This window comes from Mastigoproctus giganteus, chromosome 5, assembly GCF_048544385.1.
Source record: "Mastigoproctus giganteus isolate SK-2022 chromosome 5, ASM4854438v1, whole genome shotgun sequence".
Lineage (NCBI taxonomy): Eukaryota > Metazoa > Arthropoda > Arachnida > Uropygi > Thelyphonidae > Mastigoproctus > Mastigoproctus giganteus.
Window position 1 is genome coordinate 235,302,410 of NC_143579.1, and position 20,959 is coordinate 235,323,368.

The following is a 20,959-nucleotide window of genomic DNA, read 5'->3' on the forward strand; positions in this document are numbered from 1 at the left end:
AGAAACAGTACATCTATGAGACAGCGAGTGGAGAGACTCTGTTAGAGATGAATTGTTAATTAACCTAACTGCCCTCTTCTGAATGGAATGAAGGAGCCTGAGAGAGGTTTTGGGAGCACCACCCCAGATGTGGGAACAATATTCCATGGCAGGGCGGATTTGCGATTTATACAGAGTGAGCAGTTGTTTGGAAGAAAAGTAACGGCGAGAGCGAAAGAGAAAACCAAGTTTTTTAGATGCAGAGAAAGCAATATTTGTAATGTGCTTGTGCCAAGAGAGATTAGAAGTCAGGGTAATCCCCAAAATAGATATATCATTTTGCCTAGAAATCGGAGTGTCACTAAAGATAAGCATAGGAGCAGAAGAATCCTTTTTGCAAGATATAAGACAAGACTGAGTTTTAGAAAGGTTGAAATCAACTAAGTTGTCTTTGTCCCACTGCAGAATTATCCGAAGATCAGCATTTAAGATTTTCGAGAAGTTGAAGCTGATTTAACAGGATGATTCTCAAAATGGAAAGTGGAATGCAATGTGCTATCATCAGCAAAACTATGGATAGGATTTCCAGTCAATGGAAGAAGGTCATTAATATACAAGAGGAAAAGAGTGGGGGAAAGAACTGAACCTTGGGGGACACCGGCATTAGTGGAGAAGTTAGAAGATAGAGAGCCATCTATCATCACCCTCAGTGAGCGATCGGAGAGAAAACTGGATAACCAATTACAAAAATTACAGTTGGCAAACCATAAGATGAAAGCTTGTTTAGAAGACCTTTTTGCCAAATATGATCAAAAGCCTTTGAGATGTCAAGAGCAACTACTTGTGTTTCACCGAACCTTTCCATTGAATTAGTCCATAAATGGGTAACATAAGCCAGAATATCACCAGTGGATCGACACTGACGGAATCCATACTGGCGATCGTTGATCAGACGGAAGGTTTCTAGGTAGTTTAAGAGTTGGCGGTTAATTGATTTCTTCATTACTTTAGAAAGAGTAGAAGTAATTGCAATGGAATGATAATTGTATGGGAGGGATTTGTCACCCTTTTTAGGAACTGGCTGGATATGAGCAAATTTCCAAGCAGAAGGAAAAACACCTTTGGAATAAGAAAGTGAAAAAATGCGGCAAAGAATAGGAGTAAGTTCAGGAGCACAGGTTTTGAGAACAAGTGGAGAAATACCATCGGGACCTGGAGCTTTCTTAGCGTCAAGTTTCGTCAAAATCCTTCTGACATCCTTTTGATGGAAGACCACAGGAGGCATTGAATGGAGCGTGTTGGGAATGGTGGGAGGTGTTTTATCAAGATCATTAATACATGAGTTGGAAGAAAAATGGGATGCTAGCAGGTTGGCTGAAGTGACAACAGAACCATCTGGTTTGGACAGAGGTGGGCAAAAGTTGCTTTGGCAAGAGACCAGAATGCTCGGCTACCATTAAGGCAAGAAGCAAGTTTTCTACTCTTATCCTGTTCAAGCTCTAGTTTTGATTGATTAATAACTGCTTTACAATTTTTGCGAGCTTCGGTGTATGCAGAAAATGAAACTGGAGAATTAGAAACAAGCCAATTACGATATGCGACATTCTTCTCTTGAACAGCCTTAGCACATTTATTGGAAAACCAAGGTTTAGATAAAGGACGAGATTTTAAAGTGGAGTGTGGGATAAAGGATTCCATTCTTGCAAGAATAATTTCACTGACACGATCTGAGCAAACGTTGACATCAGAAGTTTTGAAACACTAATGCGACCAAGGAAAAGAAGAAAAGAAGTCTCGTAGGTCATCCCATTTTGCATTTTTGTAATGCCAAACAACACGAGGTTGGGAAAAGCCATGAGATAAAGGTTCCATTGGAGAAGAGACAATCACCAATTTGTGATCTGAAGTGCCTAAAGGACCTCTCACTTCAACCGCGTACTTAGAAGGGTTGTTTGTGAGAAAAAGGTCAAGTGTATTGGCTGTATGATTAGGATTGTCCGGTATTCTTGTAGGTAAATAAACAATCTGTGCAAGGTCATTAGTAATTGCAAAAGCCTCAGCATCTCGACCAGCTGGGTCGATGTGACTAGAAAACGGAAGCCAGCTGGAGTTGTGAACATTAAAATCACCAAGAACAATTACCTCACTGTTAGGAAAGTTGTACTGGAGAAAGTCAAGTTGCAAAGAGAGGAAGACAAAGAGCTTCAAGTGATTAGTGGAGTTGGGAGAACGGTAGAGACAACAGATGAATTTGACACAATGAGGTAGAGAGATTTTAAACCAGAGAAGATCAAAGAGAGGAGATTCCAAATTGCCAAGTCTCTGACAGGGAATATCAGAATGGACATATGCACAAGTACCACCTTTGAGGCAAAAGGAATCATAACAGCGAATAATTAGGGCATCTGAGATGAGCAGTAGTTGAATCAACCGATAACTGAGATTCTGTCAGAAGAAGTACATGGGGTTTGGGAGACTGCAAGTGGAAATGGACATCGTTGAGATTAGAATTGAGTCCACATATATTTGTGAAATGAATTAGGAAGTGCTTGGGAGGTTTAGATCTTTTGGCAGATAAGCTTGCTCTATTAGTTTGACAATTCATGGTGTATTCAATAGTAAGAAAAAGTGGGTGGGACATGCTGTATGAAGTAGTGAAAATTTTGGATATGGTATACACATGATAAGAATATAACCAGATCCTTGACATAACGTGGCCTCGACAATGCTCCCCGCATACACACTACTCGGACTCCTTCCAGTCACTATCTGGCAGAGTAGAGGTAGCAAGATTATACACTAGCTGATCCGGAAGCCTCCTAGAGAGTTACCAATAGTTTCGGTCCGGTGTACTAACTAGCGGCCGGCCTGCGAACAGCGTTTTAGAGCTGTACCCTCGAAATATAAGGAATATTGGATCTCGCCACGATGTTCATCCTAACCTCAAAAGTCATCAATCATACTGCATGATGGAAGAGATAGGGAAGGGTTGACTGGAACTTAGCTCTAGAGACTAAACATGGGTTCCACCACTTCAAGCCTCCAATAAGCAAAGTGGTGGTATTGCACCGGTTGATGAGTCATCTACCACCTAGTACTGCCTGGTAACATAGAGGGGTGGCATTCCTCCATGTGGTGTGGGTGCCACACCTCAACCCCTGCTTACGTTGGTTCACACCAGGGTGGTCACCCACCATGTACTTATGCATGGAGGTTATACCCAGGATTACTAACAGTCCCACCATCGTGAAGGTGCAAGCAGAGGATTTGGCTTGTCTGGGCTTTGCCGAAATTGGGTCCACTTGACTTGAGTGTCACCCGAATATCAGTTCCATCAGCGTTTTAGACTCCCAGGTAGCAAGTACAGCTTGTCTGGCATATATGAGAGAATGTCTGTGATGACAACCTCAAGGACCAAAATCTTGCTCAGATTATGCATTTGAGGGGGTGTAAATTCAAATTGAGGAAAGATAGTTTCAGAATAGATGTTTGGACATTTGCCTTTAGCCAGGGGGCAGTAGATTGCTGGAACAAACTTCCATCTGTCGTTGTGGAAGTTGGTAGCTTAAATAAATTCAAGGAAGAACTGGACAAACTTTGAGCAAACGAATAGGTGAAAATGGGTGGGTGTTTTTTTTTTTTTTTTTTTTGGCCAATGATGCTTTCTTGCATCATATACCTCTACTAATGCCTGTAATTTGTTCTAGCCGGCTCAGTTGTAAACAGATTACTTTCACTTAAGTGAATGTGGGACAACTAAAATTAATATTCTTAAAATCAGCTGAATCAATTTTATAATTTATTAAATAGCATTCTAAGATTTGTCATATTGTCAAAAATACATTGGGACAACAGGTTAAAACTGAAGCACCACTCTTTGTATGTTTTAGTTCCAAAAACTTTATTAGATTTAAAACAAAAATTAATGTAGTGTTTTTCTATTAATGTACTATTTAATGATCACACTACTCTACATTCTGGGATAAAGATTTTATTTTAATTTGGACAAGACAGCTATATAGCCTTATGTAACAAAATATTCTTCAGTCCCTTCTTCTCGGTTAAGATTACATTATATCATGAAACTAAGAGTGAGAACATTAAATATGTTGACATTAACAAAAGCCAAAAATTAATGCATATAAGCGTTGTGCTAAACATATATGTGACAGCCATTCATGAACTGCCTATTATCCAGGTCTAAGCATACAAACATGTGGATATGTGCATATCTGGAAACTTTTCCAATTATCAGCATTTCAGCACTTTAAAAAACATATTGGGAAATAATTTTTTAATATAAGGGTAAAGAAGGCACTGTTACCATAGTTACCAAAGGATACAGAAGCTTTAAAGAAATATTTTTTTTACTCCAATACATGCTCGAGGCAGTTAGAGGAGTTGATAGCATCATTGTACTCTTACCTGTTTTTGGCCTGTACCAGTGCCACAGTCAATAATATTCCATGGATTTTTTATGGCGGGGAATTGTTACTGGTTTGATCTTGTAATGCAGGTTGTTGTTGTTATTTGGTTTTTAGGAGCGTTAGCAACTAAGGCCATATTGCTCCGGGAATATGCGGTGGTCATTCCCTAACCTTTCCGCATCCTCCGTATTTGGTGGTCACGGGCTCAAACCCCGGTCTAATCAAGATGCGTGTGCTATGCACTGCTGCTCCTGTCCACCTGGCTACCTAGGTGCCTTGTAATGCAGGTACTTGAGTGTATGACAATACTCCAGGACTATAGTCAGAACACTTTGAAGTAAACCACAGATGCAGAACACGTTAAACACACATTACATTTTGCCGTGATAAATATATCACTGCAAAATATATGTTTGCTTTTAATAAATATACATTAAAGGAAATATTTAATAAATATTTCTTTTATTTTATTTTTTAATATCTTTTAATTTGAGTATTATTTTGTAAGTGACATTAATTTATCATTTTGGCCTTTTTACAGGTTGCATAAATGTTCATTCTTTGCCCTCCACCCCTATCCCCACTGTGTAGGGGCCCATATAGTGGGATAATAGGGATCTAGAACACAAAAATTTTCAAGAGCCAATAATATGCAAGTAAATTAGTCATGAAATAAAATACTTTTAAATGTACAAAGCTAAAACCTTCAAAAACGAATTATTACATTTCCCACATAATACCCACTTTGGCTATAAAATTAGCTGTAGTGCACACCAATGGCACTTCTGTGGCTTTTACTAAAACTAAACAAGATGTTTTCTTAATGCATTCTCTTTATATTCTGACCAGACGACATTTCAATTTCATCTAGTTGTTAATTTTCAGTCATTCAGGATGATGTGCCCTTTATTTAGTTTAGTATGAGAATGGGTACCAATCTTCTTACTTCCCAAAATGCAAAGACTAGATCTCCCCTTAGAACAGTGTTTCCCAAACTTTTTTGGTCACGGAACACTTTTCATCTCGCAACATATTCACGGAACACTTACGAAACATAAGTTTAGCGGGAGCCAAAGAACTGTTTGCTAATATTTTATTATATATGATGCACTGTGCATCAGGAGCATTTATATTTCCAACACATGTAAAGCCGAAATTCAAATAACTGTCATTATACTTTCATTGTGGTCTTTTATTAGTTGGTTCCTGTTTTTTCACTTCAGATTTTTGGGGAGCAAAAGGCTGCGATTGTACGTCATCCTCACTTTGAAGTGTGACAATATTGTGTTTGTTTTCATTGACCACAGTTGCACTACTTGAAGTACTTTGCTTCTCGTTTTAAAGTTCCTTTTTTCAACCAAAAATCCATGGTCACATATTTTAATAATAATATTTCGAAATGCTAATAATTATCAAAAAAAAATTTATACAAGGAAGCGAGTTTAGTTATGATATTGGTTCGCTTCCTCCTATCCTTCAACCCATGTACACCAGACTAAATCGCATATGAATAGCATACTAGATTACTGCATTGCTACTTTTTTGTAGATGTCATTACTTCTACGTATACTTATCTATGCAGAGCCTGCCAAAATGAAGTGTTCTGCGGTCTATTTGATTATTTAATAAAAAAAATTATGTTAAATATTATAACAATACAAAAGTGGTGTACACTACAAATATGCAAAATTTATTTTATTTTATTTTTTTAATTATTAATTACGATTTTTCACGGAACACAATTTGGGAACCACTGCCTTAGACTATTTGTCTTGCTATATTCAATATGAATTTACTAGAGGGTTACTCAGTTACAACTAATCTCATTTTCTGAAAGCTGGTTATGAACCCTCCTAATATAGAGAAAGATAGGTTGATGTAAATTTATATGTGTTCCACACCTGTATTTCTGTGACAAACCCAGTCAATGTGGAATTCTCAGCCACTTGCTTTTCTGCTTAATGATTAATGTTTTGCATTCCAAACATGTGATCATTAGTCTGGAATGCTCAGAATTTGTCCTGTATAAAAGGATTCAACAGTGATAAACTCTTGAGCCTCTACAGCCCAAAATATTTGCTGATGATGCAAAATTTTATTCACCAGTTAGCAGGCAAATTGATCAGATAATCTTCAGGCTGCAATCAGTTCATTCTTTTTTTGACTGGGCTGCCTTTTTTGGATTTAAATATTAACCCTGAGATGCTATTTTTCGTTATATTCATGTGATTAAAGGGGGCTAAATCTCTGTAATATTACTGGGGGGGATACACAGACTAATAGATTAGCAGTAGCCTCCAGCAGAGGTGAAAGTGATTCTTGCACTGCTTCTATTGGAATGGGCAGCAGCCTGGAAAACAAGATGCAGGGTATTTCAGAGACTGCTGGGAGTCATTGTGGTACAAATAAATACATGGGTTGTATTAGGGTAGCTAAGAATAGGAACAGGTGCATGTATATTTGCGTGTACACCAGTGCTAGGAGTTGGTAAATAAATTTGATGAATTTGAGGTGTTGGTCAAAATCTCAAAGGCAGATATTGTTGGGATATCAGAGATGTGGTGTCACACAGATATAAGGAATGTAGAACTGGAATTTGAGGAGCACAATGTGTACAGGAAGGATAGGCAGGATAGGAAGGGAGGAGGGGTTATGCTATTAGTTAAGGAACACAAAATCCAAGGAAGTGCAGCCAGTCGACATCGCAGACAGCGCAGTGTTGAGTCAGTTTGGTGTGAGATCAAAATTGAGAGTAGGAGTGTGTTATAGGCCTAGGGTTGTCCTTGTCATTAATTTGTGCTGAAAAGGGATCTACATACCTTCCCGTGAAATTGGATGAATATTTTTTTTGTAGGAAATTTACTACTGTCTACAAAGTAGTGCTAAAAAAGAGAGATTTAAACAATTTCTACTGAGCAGCTAACATGTACACACTTTTAATATTTAATATTTGTACATGGTGGTCATCTGTGGTTAAAGTGTAACTAGACTGGTAGAAGTGGTACTCTTTGACATATCTGTGTAAAGAGTTAATGTTGGTGCTGACCGGGCTATCTGGGTGGGTCAAGTGCCTGCGTGGCAACCCAAAGGTCGCGGGTTCGAATCCCGGCTTGGATCAGAGTAAATGCAAAAAAACTTTTGGAGGTGCATTATGGCCACAGAAGCCGATGCGCCAACGACTAAAAAAAAGTTGAGTTGGTCAGAAAAGCAGTATGAGCATTTTTCAGTTACCTAGTTGAAAAGTATAAGTAATGACTAGTGAGTGGCATTGACTCACGTTCAAATCCAGTTCTTGATCCAGAAGTTTTGAAAGAAAACTGATGACCTCAAGAAAAAGAATGTCTGAATTGCAAATTTCTGGTAAAAGCAATCCTAAATAAGCTGAGGAAGCTGATCCAGGCATGTTATCCTCACTCATGTAGAAAATCTGTTTGTGTTTCTCTCTTTTCTGGCATGAATAAAGCAATTTGCTTGTTTCTTTTAATGTTATGCTAATGTTTGAAAATTCAAGCATTGCTCCTAGATATGTTGAAGAATGTTATGTGCAAATTTATTTTACCAAATTTTTTCAAATCTTCCACTTCCATTTTGGAAATTGATTGCCATAGAAGACTAATTCAGTAGGATGACAGAGTTGTAGGTATTTTTACTGCCAAGATTATATTATGATCCTTTATTGGGGAACTGACAGGTTCACAAGGAAGCTTGAAATATAACAAGTTATCCCCAAGTCATGCTTGGTATTTTAGCAATTTCTCATAACAGTGCTGAGTGCCGACCGGGCTAGCCGAGTGGGTAAAGTACCTGCCCGGCAACCCAAAGGTCGCGGGTTCGATTCCCGCCTCGGGCTTGGATCAAAGTACTGCAAAAACCTTGGGAGGTGCAATATGGCCACAGAAGCCGATGCGCCAACAACTACCAAATCAAAAAAAAAAAAAAAAAACAGTGCTGAGTGTGGGAGGATATTCAGCCAAGTTAGAAAAACAGAGTTCAGATCTTCTTTTCTGATTAAGCTTTGGAAATGCTGCTAACAGACATGTCTGGGTAGCAGAACAATTGTTATGAAAAAAAAACTTTGTCTCAATGTTTCTGAAGGGGGCAAAGTCCGACATGTCAGCAAAAGCAGGAAGTTGTTCTAACTGTTATGATTATCCCATATGCAGACTACTGTATTTCCCCATGTATAAGACACACCTTAATTTTGGGGCCCGAAATTTGAAAAAAAATATATATATATATATTACATAAAGTTATTGAACTCAAGTTTTATTCATCATAAAATTCATACAACTCCTCATCACTGTAAAACTCCCATCCATTAGCTTGTTCTCATCTGTGTCTGATGACAAATCACTGTCATCAGACACAGATCATCATCCTCAGTTCCATCTATGGCATTTGAAATGCCACACTTCTTAAATGACTTGACAACGATCTCAATCTTGATATTATCCCAGGATCTTTTCACCCAGGTACAAACTTCTCCTATAGTTGGTTTCTTCACTCTTCCTGCTGGTGTCAAATTGTCCCCAGAAGACTTCATCCATTGGTTCCATTCGTCTCTCATGGCAGCTTTGAAGGGTTTGTTAATGCTGACATCAAGTGGTTGGAGCTGGGATGTCAAGCCTCCAGGTATTCCAATCGCCCTTCGCTCTTCAATCCATATCTTCAATTCCCTCTCTAAATCAAGCCATTTTGCTGACTTGCCTCTCATGGCCGCCTTCTGCCGTGGCGTTTTCAGTAGGGTTTCTTCTTCCCGTAGCCAGTCTCGGATTGTTTTCTCAGTTGGAGGAGGACCAAACTTATGTTCAGCAGCACGATTTCCATTCACTTTTGCAAACTGGATCACTTTTAACTTGAATTCAGCACTGTACGAAAATCTTTTCTGAGCCATTTCTGGGCAGAACGTGGCAAAACGTAACCTAATATAATGGTAACAAGTGCAAAACAATGAGCGCAAAGACAACAAGCGCAAAAAAGCGGGAAATGCAAGTGAAGAAATCTACAACCACTGTATAAGACGCACCCAGTTTTTAGACCCCAAATTTTTCGAAAAAGGGTGCGTCTTATACATGGGGAAATACAGTAATTGCATTGCTTCATATGCCGGCAATCACAGTGGCAGGAACATACATACATACTATAAATAGATTATATCAGATTAGGCCATCAATCATCCATTGGCACTCCAGTTACTGAAAATTATTATTACTATTATTATTATTCAGAGAGAGAAGGAGTTTTTGTTAGCTATACTTAGAATGGGTCATAGTTATATAACTTATCCATCTCCTAAGGTGGTGAATCTCCCACCTTAATGTAGTGCCTGTTCCATTGATAAGACAAACAAACATATGCCAGTATAATCTCCAGAAAGTCAATGAGGTTGGTTACAGGTACAAAAGGATATTCTAACCAAGAAAGATTTTGGGTCTGTAAATTGCAGCATCTGGAAACTATGCTTCTGTGTGGTGACTTAATTGAAGTGGTTATGGCTTTTAAAGGGTTGAATTAACTAAATGATAGCATCTTTATCTCTTTACACATGCACGCACACAAGGGGGGACAAATTAAAATCGAAGGTGAATGGGACTAATTGTTAGAAAGAATGGGCAAGTGAAGTGCAAGTAAAGTTCTTTTTATTATATTGACTGATGTTATATAGGTTTGCATTGTTTTTCTGATACTAATCCTGAGTTAAAACTTCTCTGCTTCCTTTTCTGTCTACATTAAAGCTCAGAGCAGTAGAAATTAAATTATTAGTATTACTAATAATTTGTTTGGCACTGGATATCTTTAAAAAAATTGAGCAGCAGGAAACAAGCTTTTCAAAATAGCAACCTCAACAAGAGGTGATAGTAATGAGTTCAAAAATAAAATTTAATATAAATGAGATATAGATTCTTTTCTGATTGTCAATTCAGTGGATTTCATAGGTGTGTGTGTGTTTTTTTTTTCCCCCTTAAATCTTGATGTCTGTTTTACTATGTTGTAACGTCCACAGTCCTTGACATTGCAGACCTGATATTGCTTGATGAGTATGTTTGAAAAATGCTTTTCAAGCATATTCATTTAACTGCTAGATAAGTGTATATTTATGCATTTATGAAATGTATTTGTATATTTCAGATCTTTGAATGGTGGTACTTCAGAAAGTATGGAACTTCATTCATTGAACAGGTGTCACTTAACCACATTTCTCCTTGGCTTGGTGGTGGCGAAAATAATGGAGAGAATGGTAGTGCTTCAGGAAATGGTGGTAATGGAAGTGGTACAGGGAGTAATGGAAGTACTGGCAGCAGTAGTGGTGGTGGTGGTGGTGGAGGAGGAGGAGGAGGAGGAGGGAGTGGGGGAGGTGGTGGTGGAAACAGTGGGGCTGGCAGTGGAGGAAGTGCAGGACAGCAGGCAGCTCCTGGTAAGTTTTATAATTTTCATTAATTGCTATTTTATAGTATGAACCAGAGCTGTAATGCTCAATACGTTCTACGTTGATATCAATATTTGTAAAATAATAAGAGAAGTTTACCTCAGTATAGTACATAGAACACTTCTGTATGATACTCTCCAGAAATTAAAACGAAAAATTGAAAAACTTACATTAGAGTAACAAATAATTGAAAAAAATAATTAAAAATCAATTTAATGCAATTAAAAATAAGAAAATTAATTTTAAAAATTTAACGAAAAAATTGCAAAACGACTTCCTCGTTTTTCGTTAAATTCTTTTAATTAATTTTCTTATTTTTAATTGCATTAAATTGATTTTTAATTTGATTCAATTGTGTTTTATGGTGTTAAATTGATTTTTAATTATTTTATTATTTTTTTAAAATTATTTGTTAATCTAATGTAAGTTTTTCAATTTTTCGTTTTAATTTCTGGAGAGTATCATACGGAAGTGTTCTACGTACTATATTGACGTAAACTTCTCTTATTATTTTACAAATATTGCTATTTTATATACGAGTTGTTAAGTTTTTTCTGTAATGAGCCCAAAAAAGTTTTTATGAAGCATTAATTTATATGATTCACATTTTACTTTAAGCAGAGTGCAAAGTCTGGAGAAACCCTTTAAGCTTGTTTAGAGGATCTGAATATAACAGATTTCTGTGGACTACAGGCAAGGAACCATTAACATATTATGATATGAATCTCTCTGCTCAAGATCATCAAACATTCTTCACTTGTGAAGCTGATGGAGCCAAACCAGAATATGAAAGTAGGTCATATTTTAAATTATGCTTATAGACATTAAAATAATGGTTATTTATTTATGAATATTTTTATCTATATTTGTTATTGTTGAACAAATGTTATTTCTTGTTAATAATGCCTTGAATTTTTATCGTTTTTAAAATTTTATTTTATTTTAATCTCACAAATAAGATTAATTTTTTATATAGTTATCTATCCTCTTCAAATAGCATTGTGCTTAAGAAGAATAGTGATTTAAATTATTGATAATATAGTAGTACTAATAAAGAAATATCTATCAGCTTCATGTCATTTAATTTTTCCCATAGTGTACTAAGTTTGCCAGGATAGCATGTGGGATTTCTGTCAACAATATATAGAGTTTTGCCAGTGGAGATAGAGATAATTATCTCATTGTACAAATGATTGCTAAATCCTCATCTTGAATAATGTATGTAGTTCTGGTTGCCTTATTTCAGGAAAGATGTTGACTTGCTTTGAAGGATACAAAGGTGGATAATAATACTAGTTATGAATTCATAGAGATATTGTTAGAGCACAGGTTCTTTATTTTATTCGCGACCCCTTTTCATAAGATGAAATTATTAGTGACCCCAGATCGTTTTCATGACCCACAGTTTAAGAACCCCTGGTTAGAGGAAGAAATTCCAGTTGTGCAAGCTACAAAGTTTTGAAACTAGACATCTTCATGTGGAGCTGATTGAGGTGCTTTAGGTTAAGCAAGCTTAATGATGGAGGCATACTTCCCCCTTCTAGGATGATGCCGATAAGGTGGTGTTGATTCATATTAAGGAAAGGTTGTAGACAATGTTGCAACTTTGACATTGTTGTAGACAATGTCAAACAATGCAAAGTTTGGCAAAAATAATATCACTTTTTATGGAAATAAAATAAAGTTTGCCTATATATAAAGTACAAAGAAAATGACCGGAAGAAAAACTCAAATGCCAATGAGATGGCATGTTTCCTTACAAGCTTAAAATTATCAAAAATGAAATACACAGAATGACTGGCAGAAATTACAGAAGTGATAAATCTAGAATATATTATCACTAACATTTTCACATGAAAGTGAGGAGACAGTCTTGCTGGATGATGAATTGGTGGAATCTTCATGAAATTGAGGCATAACCCAGTTATTTAATGTGTGCAGGTAAATTTTTCCATATACTTGGATATGTTGAATAACTGGCACTTTCTGTTTAATGCCACAATAAAACTTTTATTGGTTACATTTATCATTTGGTTTAATGCATGTACTAACTGCAACCTGTGAGCTTTTAAAAGTACACACGGCTGGAGGGTATGCTAAGGTCCTGTGTGAAGTATATTTAGCTTCAGCTGGTTGGTGACTTTGCTGAAAGACTTCTCTTGCAAGTTACTCTGCTTTATCAGCAGTGTGGGATGAATCCAAATCCTTTCCCTTGCAGATAGTCTGCTTTACAACTGTGCACACCAATTGTAAATTGAACCTTTATGTATCATATATGAAAGTCTCATTGCACACCAATTACTGAATTTGTATTTGCAAACTGCATGACACAAAATGCTTTTCTTTCCCCAAATGACAAAGACATTTCATATGTTCTCCTGGCACATATAAAAATTTCATTTCCATCAGGGATTTAAAAAAATAAATTCAGTTTTATCTATCATTTGAGAATTTACCATTATTTACTATAATATATTTACTATATATACACTATGGTATATTTACTGTGATATTTGAGAATTTACTATTACAGTAAACCCCCGCTATTCGTGGTTGCTGATTTAATATAAAATGAAACCTAAAAAAATGTGAATTTTAAAGCGCCGTGAACATTTTCCCCATAAAAAAACATGGGCGTGGCTAAAATTATCTTTCCCGGTCAAAACAGTGCTCAATGGGTGGGGAGAGAGGGGTGAAAAAATCGTGAGCGTGGATGTTTCTCGCTAATCCTTGTTCAGTATGTGCTATGTACTTGTTGGAAGGTTTCGTCGTTTGCTTTTAATTTATATGCTTATAAATTGAATAAATTTATCAATTTATAAATTGATATGCTTACAAAAGTGATAAATCTACCGGTTCGCAGTGTAAAACAGTCTTTTTCGAGTGTGTTAACGGAAGAAAGTGACTTTATTGTGGACAAGTTCTTTCTAACCCGTACAAAAATATGGCTACGAATAACAAGGGAAATGTGAAAATATCAAAGAAGGTGATGACATTAGCGAATAAAATTGAGTTATTAGACAATTTCTAATGGCGAAAGTGTCTCTTCAGTGGCAAAACATTATAAAATCAACGAGTCAACGGTACGATCAATCAAAAAATCGGAAGAAAAAATCCACCGTAGTGTTCGTGAAAACGCACTAATTGCTTCAAAAATTTGCCCTGTAACTTGTGTTAAATTAGAAAAAATGGAAAAGGCTTTAAATCTGTGGATAGAAGACCGAACTCAAAATAAAATTCCGTTAAGTTCGCTCATCATTCGTGAAAAGGCAAAACTCCTTTATCAACACTAGCGAAACTGGTGATAGCACTGGCAGGATAAGTTTTTTTAGCTAGCAACGGCGCTGGTTTGAAAGATTTGTTTGAAATTTCTAATAAATATTACATTTAATATTAAATTGTTTCTTATTTTCATTTCGATGCCATATGCTTGTATTTCACTATGTACTGTCTATATACATAGTCATATTATGAAGTTACATATAATACATACATAGACAAAATTTTAGACTAGTTTTTCTTATATATTTCATACTTTGGAACGGAACCCCTTTATTACTATGGGAGCCATAACTCAATATTCGCATTTTCGGTATTCGCGGAATTTCTCAGGAACATAACCCCCGAGAATAGTGGGGTTTACTGTATATGTATGGTTAGTGTTAATTTCATTTTGAGTCACTCTGTAATATTTATTTCATTTCCTTTTTAGCTTCAAACATCCAGTTTGAAAAGTGAGACCTAGCAAGTCTCTTAATTGCAATGTTATGATTAGTGAAAGAAAAACAAGGAGGGGATATAATATCTTCTCCTGAACATCTTCCGGTAGATGCCAAAACTGACTGATTCTTAATATTGACACCTGCTGCCAAGGTGGTAACCTGTATGATGTTCATCTACATTGCATGAAATATCCAAAATACTGAATGAAGATCACTCATCTGCTCACTAACTATATCTGTGTCCACTATTTTACACTCCTGTGTCATATGGTCTTCAGAAATGATGGCAGGACTCTTATTTTCATTTTTTCATCTTAGTTTTAAATTTGTATTTGCCATATGGTTCAAGGAAGCCCAGACTTTTTCTGCATCAGTAGTGGGGGGGGTTGAAATCCAGAAAAGGTTCTCCAATATTTTAATTACAAAATTTTCACATATTCTTTGTGTAAATGACACTCTTCAGTTAATGATCTCTTGGTGCTACAAAAGTAGCAGTAGTGGTATCGATGAATTTTTACACGTTTACAAAATGTCTTTCTACATTTGGTTGATTATTTTTGGATAGTTTTTCTCCTTAGAAATTAGGGACAGCAGTAGCTCATCTGAATTCAATATAAAAACATAATCCAGTCTCCTTATTTTTAAATTTCTGATATTCATCGCTTATGGTTTTTTTTTTTTTGTTAATATTTGCACCACTTTAATTTATAAGATAGTCCACTGGTTTTGTTTTGCATATTTGCAAGTTGTGTTGTTTTTCATACCTGTTTTTTCCAGTTTAATTATTGGTGTTGTCAAGTGAAATGAAAATAGATGCAAATAGTATATAGTAAATTTTTTGACTTGTACAAAAGAATACTTTCACATTCCTCACTTATTTCAACAAGTGTCTTTCTATTAGTGTAATAAACTGTATTGGACTTGCAAAGATGGATGTGTGTACCTTTCATATCCTCTGATAGAGGTAATTTTATTCTATAATAACTGATAAAGCATATCATTATTCAGCAGAAATATGACAGCAATATAATCCTTGAATTCAAGAATATAATAAAATAAATCCTTGAATCCTCTTTCTGCAAATTTTTGAACTTGGTAGGATTCTTTGGTATTGAATGCTTTTACACAACATTTGATACGAGGAGAGGCCAAAACAACTCAGTTATTGAACAATGTTTTAAAAATAAAGCATTGTCATTAACCATAATTGAAAGTTGCTGTATTTCATCATGCTACTGAATACATTCTTCCAGACTTGGCCTTTTTGGTATATCAACCCAGTGTTATATCTCTGTTATTTATGTAATGTTGTTTTCAATGAGTAATTTATAAATGTTCTAAAATTTTAAATGATATTAAATTAATTTTTAATTAAAAATGAAAAATATTGAAATAAAAAAGAGAGAAAATGTTTCTTTTGTTCTAAAACAGTTCCAAAAAAAAACTGTAACAACAACAAAAAATTTACTTAATTATTCATTCTTAATTTATATATTTTAACTTTTATAATGCAGCTAACAAGTAAAATACATTGTAGTACTGCATCCCTTTGAAAGAAAAAGGCTGTGTGTCACCATTCTAAAATTATATATATATATTTTGTAACTGAGATAATCAGGTACCATTTAATATATTCTGATTTTGTTCCCCTAAATGAATCCTTGCTTTGAATTGGCAGTCTTCAACCCTTTACCTTAAAGGATTAGCATAAAATATAAAATGAAATTGGAGGACCAGTTGATACTTGAAGTGAGACATGATGCAGATGCATGCATACAATCATTATGATTTTCCTGTCTTTCAAAATAAACATTTAGGGGAACCCTTTCGATAAGAACCAATCAACAGTTTGGAAAATAGACAGCCATTTGCAAATGTCAAGGTTATGCATTTTTTAATTGTATACACTCATTGACCACACCATCTGTAATGAGCTGTGTGGCATAGCTTGCAGTATGAAAGAGCCAAACACCTTCTTACACTAGAGCAGTGGTAATTTCATTAGTGGTAGGCCTAATGAATCTCATGAATATAATAAACAACTGTACAGGGAAATAGAGTGGGCCAGTAAATCAGAGTGTCTAATAATGGGAGATTTTAATTTCCCAGAGATTGACTGGAATTTGTGGGTTGGTCACTCACACACTACCAAGGCTTTTGTGGATTTATTGGATGATTGTTTTCTACAGCAGCATGTTGGGAGGGCAACTAGAGGGAGCAATACTCTTGATCTGATTATCAGTAGTGATTCTTCATGCATTAAGAATCTGCAGATAAAGGAACCACTAGGTGGCAGTGATCACAGTGTGCTGAAGTGGGATTTACTCAAAGAGGTAACTACCATCAGAGGTAAAGAGAAGGGTTTTTGCTTTCGTAAAGTTGACTATGGGGATCTGAGACAGTATTTAAATTCTATACGGTGGGACCAACAGCAAATTCAAAATGGGAAGTTCAAAGAATTAATCTTGGAAGCTACTAGGCTTTTCATACCAACTAAAAAATATTGTTCAAGATTTAGGCCTAAATGGATGTTAGATGAACTAATTAGACATGTGGCAGAGAAAAAAAATGCATGGGATACATATAAATTAAAGGTGACAGAAGCCTATGATAGCTTTAAACTGGTCTGTAACCAAGTCACAAAGGAGGTTAGGCAGGCAAAGGCAGATTACAAGAAATCTTTGGCAAAGGATGCAAAGAAAAACAGAGTTCTTTACATATGTAAACTCTAGAAGGAAGAGGATGAATCAGATTAGTCCACTTGATATCGATGGCTCAACTGTTGATGATCCTGCTCAGGTAGCTAACAAACTGATTGAATATTTAGCATCTACATTCACACATGAGGAGTTATTCAGGGAGGGGAATGCCAAAGGTGTATTAAACTCTGGCAGTAAGCTAGATAATCTTGTAATAATTGAGAGTAAAGTGGAGGAGAAATTTTGAAGATAAACATAAGAAAAGACACCTGGGGTTGATGGGATATATCCAGTTATATTAAAGGAGGCACCAAAGGAAGTAAGCAAACCCTTAGCCATAATTATGAGAGCTTCCTTGGACTCAGGAGAGGTACCCATGGACTGGAGATGTGCATATGTGACCCTAATCCACAAAGGAGAATTGAGGGGAGACACAGGTAATTTCAGAACTGTTAGTTTAACTTGTGTTCCAGGGAAATTAATGGAGGTACTGGTTAAAGAAGCATTGCAGGATCATGTAGACAAGACTTCAGTTACTGGTTAAAGAAGCATTGCAGGATCATGTAGACAAGACTTCAGTTATAGCTTGGACACAGCATGAGTTTGTTAAGGTGAAGTTTTGGCTGAGCAATTTGATTGGATACTATGATATAGTCACAAAGGAACTGGATGCAAAAAATAATTTTGATCTAATATATTTGGATCTTAGAAAGGCTTTTGATACTGTTGCACATGGAAGACTGCTACACAAATTGGAGGGGCGCCTCCGTAGCCAGGTGGGCAGGAACAGCAGTGCGTAGCATACGCTTCTTGATTAGACCAGGGTTCGAGCCCGTGCCCACCAAATGCGGAGGATGCAGAAAGGTCAGAGAATGACCACCGCATATCCCCGGAGCAATATGGCCTTGGTTGCTAATGCTCCTAAAAACCAGATAACAAACAAACAAACAAATTGGAGCTAAATTGCTGCTATGGATAAAGGGATGGTTGAGTGGGAGAAGACAGAGAGTGGTAAACAATGGACACTGCTCTTCCTGGACTAATGTTATTAGTGGAGTCCCCCAGGATTCAGTGTTGGGTCCATTGCTGTGTTCTGTATTCATCAATGATATTGATGATGGTATATCAGGCTTAATGTCCAAGTTTGCAGATGGTACAAAGGTTGGCAGGGTTGTTAATGACAGTAAGCTGCTGCAACAGGATCTAGAAAAGTTGAGATGGGCTGAGAGGTGGCAACTGAAGTTTAATATTGACAAATGTAAAGTACTGCATATGGGAAGCAGTAACCCCAGAGTATTGTATCAACTGTATGGTACTACACTGACAGTGGTAGAGAGTGAAAAGGACCTGGGGGTAATTGTGCAGGCAGATATGAAGTTTTCTGAGCAGTGCAGACGGTTTGCAAGAGTAGCTTATGGTGTCTTGTCAATGATATACAGGAATTTTTCTAGCAGGGATAAGGTGGTGATTATCCCCTTGTATAAGGCAATGGTCAGGCCACACCTTGACTACTGTATACAGGTCTGGAGGCCTCATTTTAAGAAGGATGTAGAGCTGTTGGAATGAGTACAGAGAAGGGCAACAAGATTAGTGAATGGAACAAAGGATTGCTTTTATGAAGAAAGGCTTAAGTTTTGCAAATTACACTGTCTGGAGACTAGGCACCTGTGAGATGATCTGATTGAGGTGTATAAAGCCTTGAATGGTTTGAGCATGCTCAATGCTGTTGGGATACTACCTCTTGCTCAGAATAATCACCTGAGAGGGCATAAATTCAAATTGAGGAAAGACAGTTGTAGGATAGATGTGCGGAAGTTTGCCTTTAGCCAGCGGGTAGTTGATTGCTGGAACAAACTTCCATCTGTCATTGTAAAAGTTGATAGCTTAAACAAACTTCCATCTGTCGTTGTAAATGTTGATAGCTTAAACAGATTCAAGGCAGAACTAGACAAACATTTGGAGCGAGTGGATGGGTGAAATGAGAAGGGTCTGTGTTTTTTTTTTTTTTTTTTTATTTTTTGGCTGATGCTATATAAGTTTGCTTTCTTGCATTATATGCCCTGCTAATGCTAATTCGCATCTGGTCGTTGAAGTAAACGTTATAAAGTAGCACTTATGGGACATAATAAAGATATCACAGAATTTCAAAAGAATACAATTGTTGGAGCTCTTGTGTTGGGTGCTTCCATGTCAAAAACAGCATGTCTTGTTGGTTGCTCATGGCCCTCTGTGGTTAACATGTGCAAAGAATGGGGTCAAATCACCTCCTGCCAGCAGAACTGTAAAGGATTATGCAAAGTGGATGTTTGTGGTAAGCGAAGAGTACATCATGTTAAATGGGCTCAATGGCAGGTCACTGTATGACCGTTGATATTACAATATGATATGGTGAATGAAAGAACAATATCCAAAATGGTGGATATTGTTCTGCATAATTCAATGAGCACTCAGTGTATGTATTTCTGTGGAGCAATCAAAATTCTGTTGTGAAGCTGCATCAGTCTGTAGGCCATTGTTTGGGGATCTCTGCTAAACAAACGTAATTTCATAATTCCGGCTGATCCTTGGATAAATGCAAGAAACAGTTTAAATATTTTTAAACTGTTTCTTGTCTAAACTTTAAAAATAACTAATTATTATGTTTAAAATGTGTATTTGTTATTGTTATATCTGAGAGGTAATGGGTGACTTTTTTTTATATGTATATATATAGTTATGCAAACAGCATGGAGAGAAAGAGATCCTGAAGCAAGAATAAAGGCAGCCCATGAAGCCCTTGAAAAAAATTCAGAGTTAGTAATGAAAATTCTACACTGAGTAATATTATAAATATATGTATCTTCTGTGGTTAGGATTAAAAAGTTTCAGAACTGAATTTGTTAAAAAGACCTGAATAAGAAAAACATTTTATTTAATTTGTACCCTAGAATTTAATTATTATTTTTTTTTTCAGTAAGTGGCATTTTGGTTTGCTTTATGTGCAAGGTTATATCTGTTCTTGATTTTAAAAAATTCATGTTATTTTTTAGAATATTAGTTTTTAGGTAACATTCTATATAATTTTGTTTTTTGTTTCAGAAAACTTCAAGAGATAATAGAAATAATTGTTGAATTATGCATGAAAAACTATTTGATAATTTTTCATGTATGTTTTCAAAAAGATAGGATATTTGAATGGCACAAGTGTGTCAAAGGTGTATGCAGTATCATGAGGATGATGATGATGATAATGCAAGGTGTAGGTCTTACACATCAACAAATGACAAACTTGTCCCCAGTGTTAGAAGAATTATTTGTCAAATAAGAATTGAAGACATGGCCCCTCAAGTTGGAATACTCTATGGTAGTTTGATTCATCATATTTGATAAACATAGAAAAGGTATGCAACTTACAGGTTATCCCCCCCCCCCCGTTAATGCTGATAATTCATTCTGGAAAAACAGAGCGCCGCATTCCCATAAGGTAACATATGTATTTGTGAGTTGCGGTCAGTGCCATAGGATATTTCCTAATCAATAATAAACGGTTGTGAAAAGATGCACAAATGTCGGTCAAAATATTTAATATTCAAATATTCGTACATATAAAATATTCTGCATCACATACGTATATATATATAGTTATGTGGTAACTACTTATGTATCAAAATTAAACCTAAAATTCCAATTAAAATTATGAATTTAATTGATTTAATTTAATTGATG

The 20,959-nt window shown here is 36.0% G+C and overlaps 1 protein-coding gene across 8 annotated transcripts in view; it reads left to right on the forward strand.

Annotated features, from left to right (window-relative positions):
* The window catches only part of LOC150086298 (suppressor of tumorigenicity 7 protein homolog), a 172,335-nt gene that overhangs the window by 39,721 nt on the left and 111,655 nt on the right, over positions 1 to 20,959 (forward strand). For 2 of the 8 annotated variants that reach the window (XM_090373812.1, XM_090373814.1), the window contains exons 3-5: positions 10,536 to 10,821; positions 11,452 to 11,625; positions 19,968 to 20,046. In XM_090373812.1, the coding sequence (XP_090229938.1) occupies positions 10,536 to 10,821; positions 11,452 to 11,625; positions 19,968 to 20,046 (539 nt within the window). The remainder of the gene's footprint in view (positions 1 to 10,535; positions 10,822 to 11,451; positions 11,626 to 19,967; positions 20,047 to 20,959) is intronic. The other 6 variants (XM_090373813.1, XM_090373815.1, XM_090373816.1 and 3 more) reach the window with 6 other exon arrangements.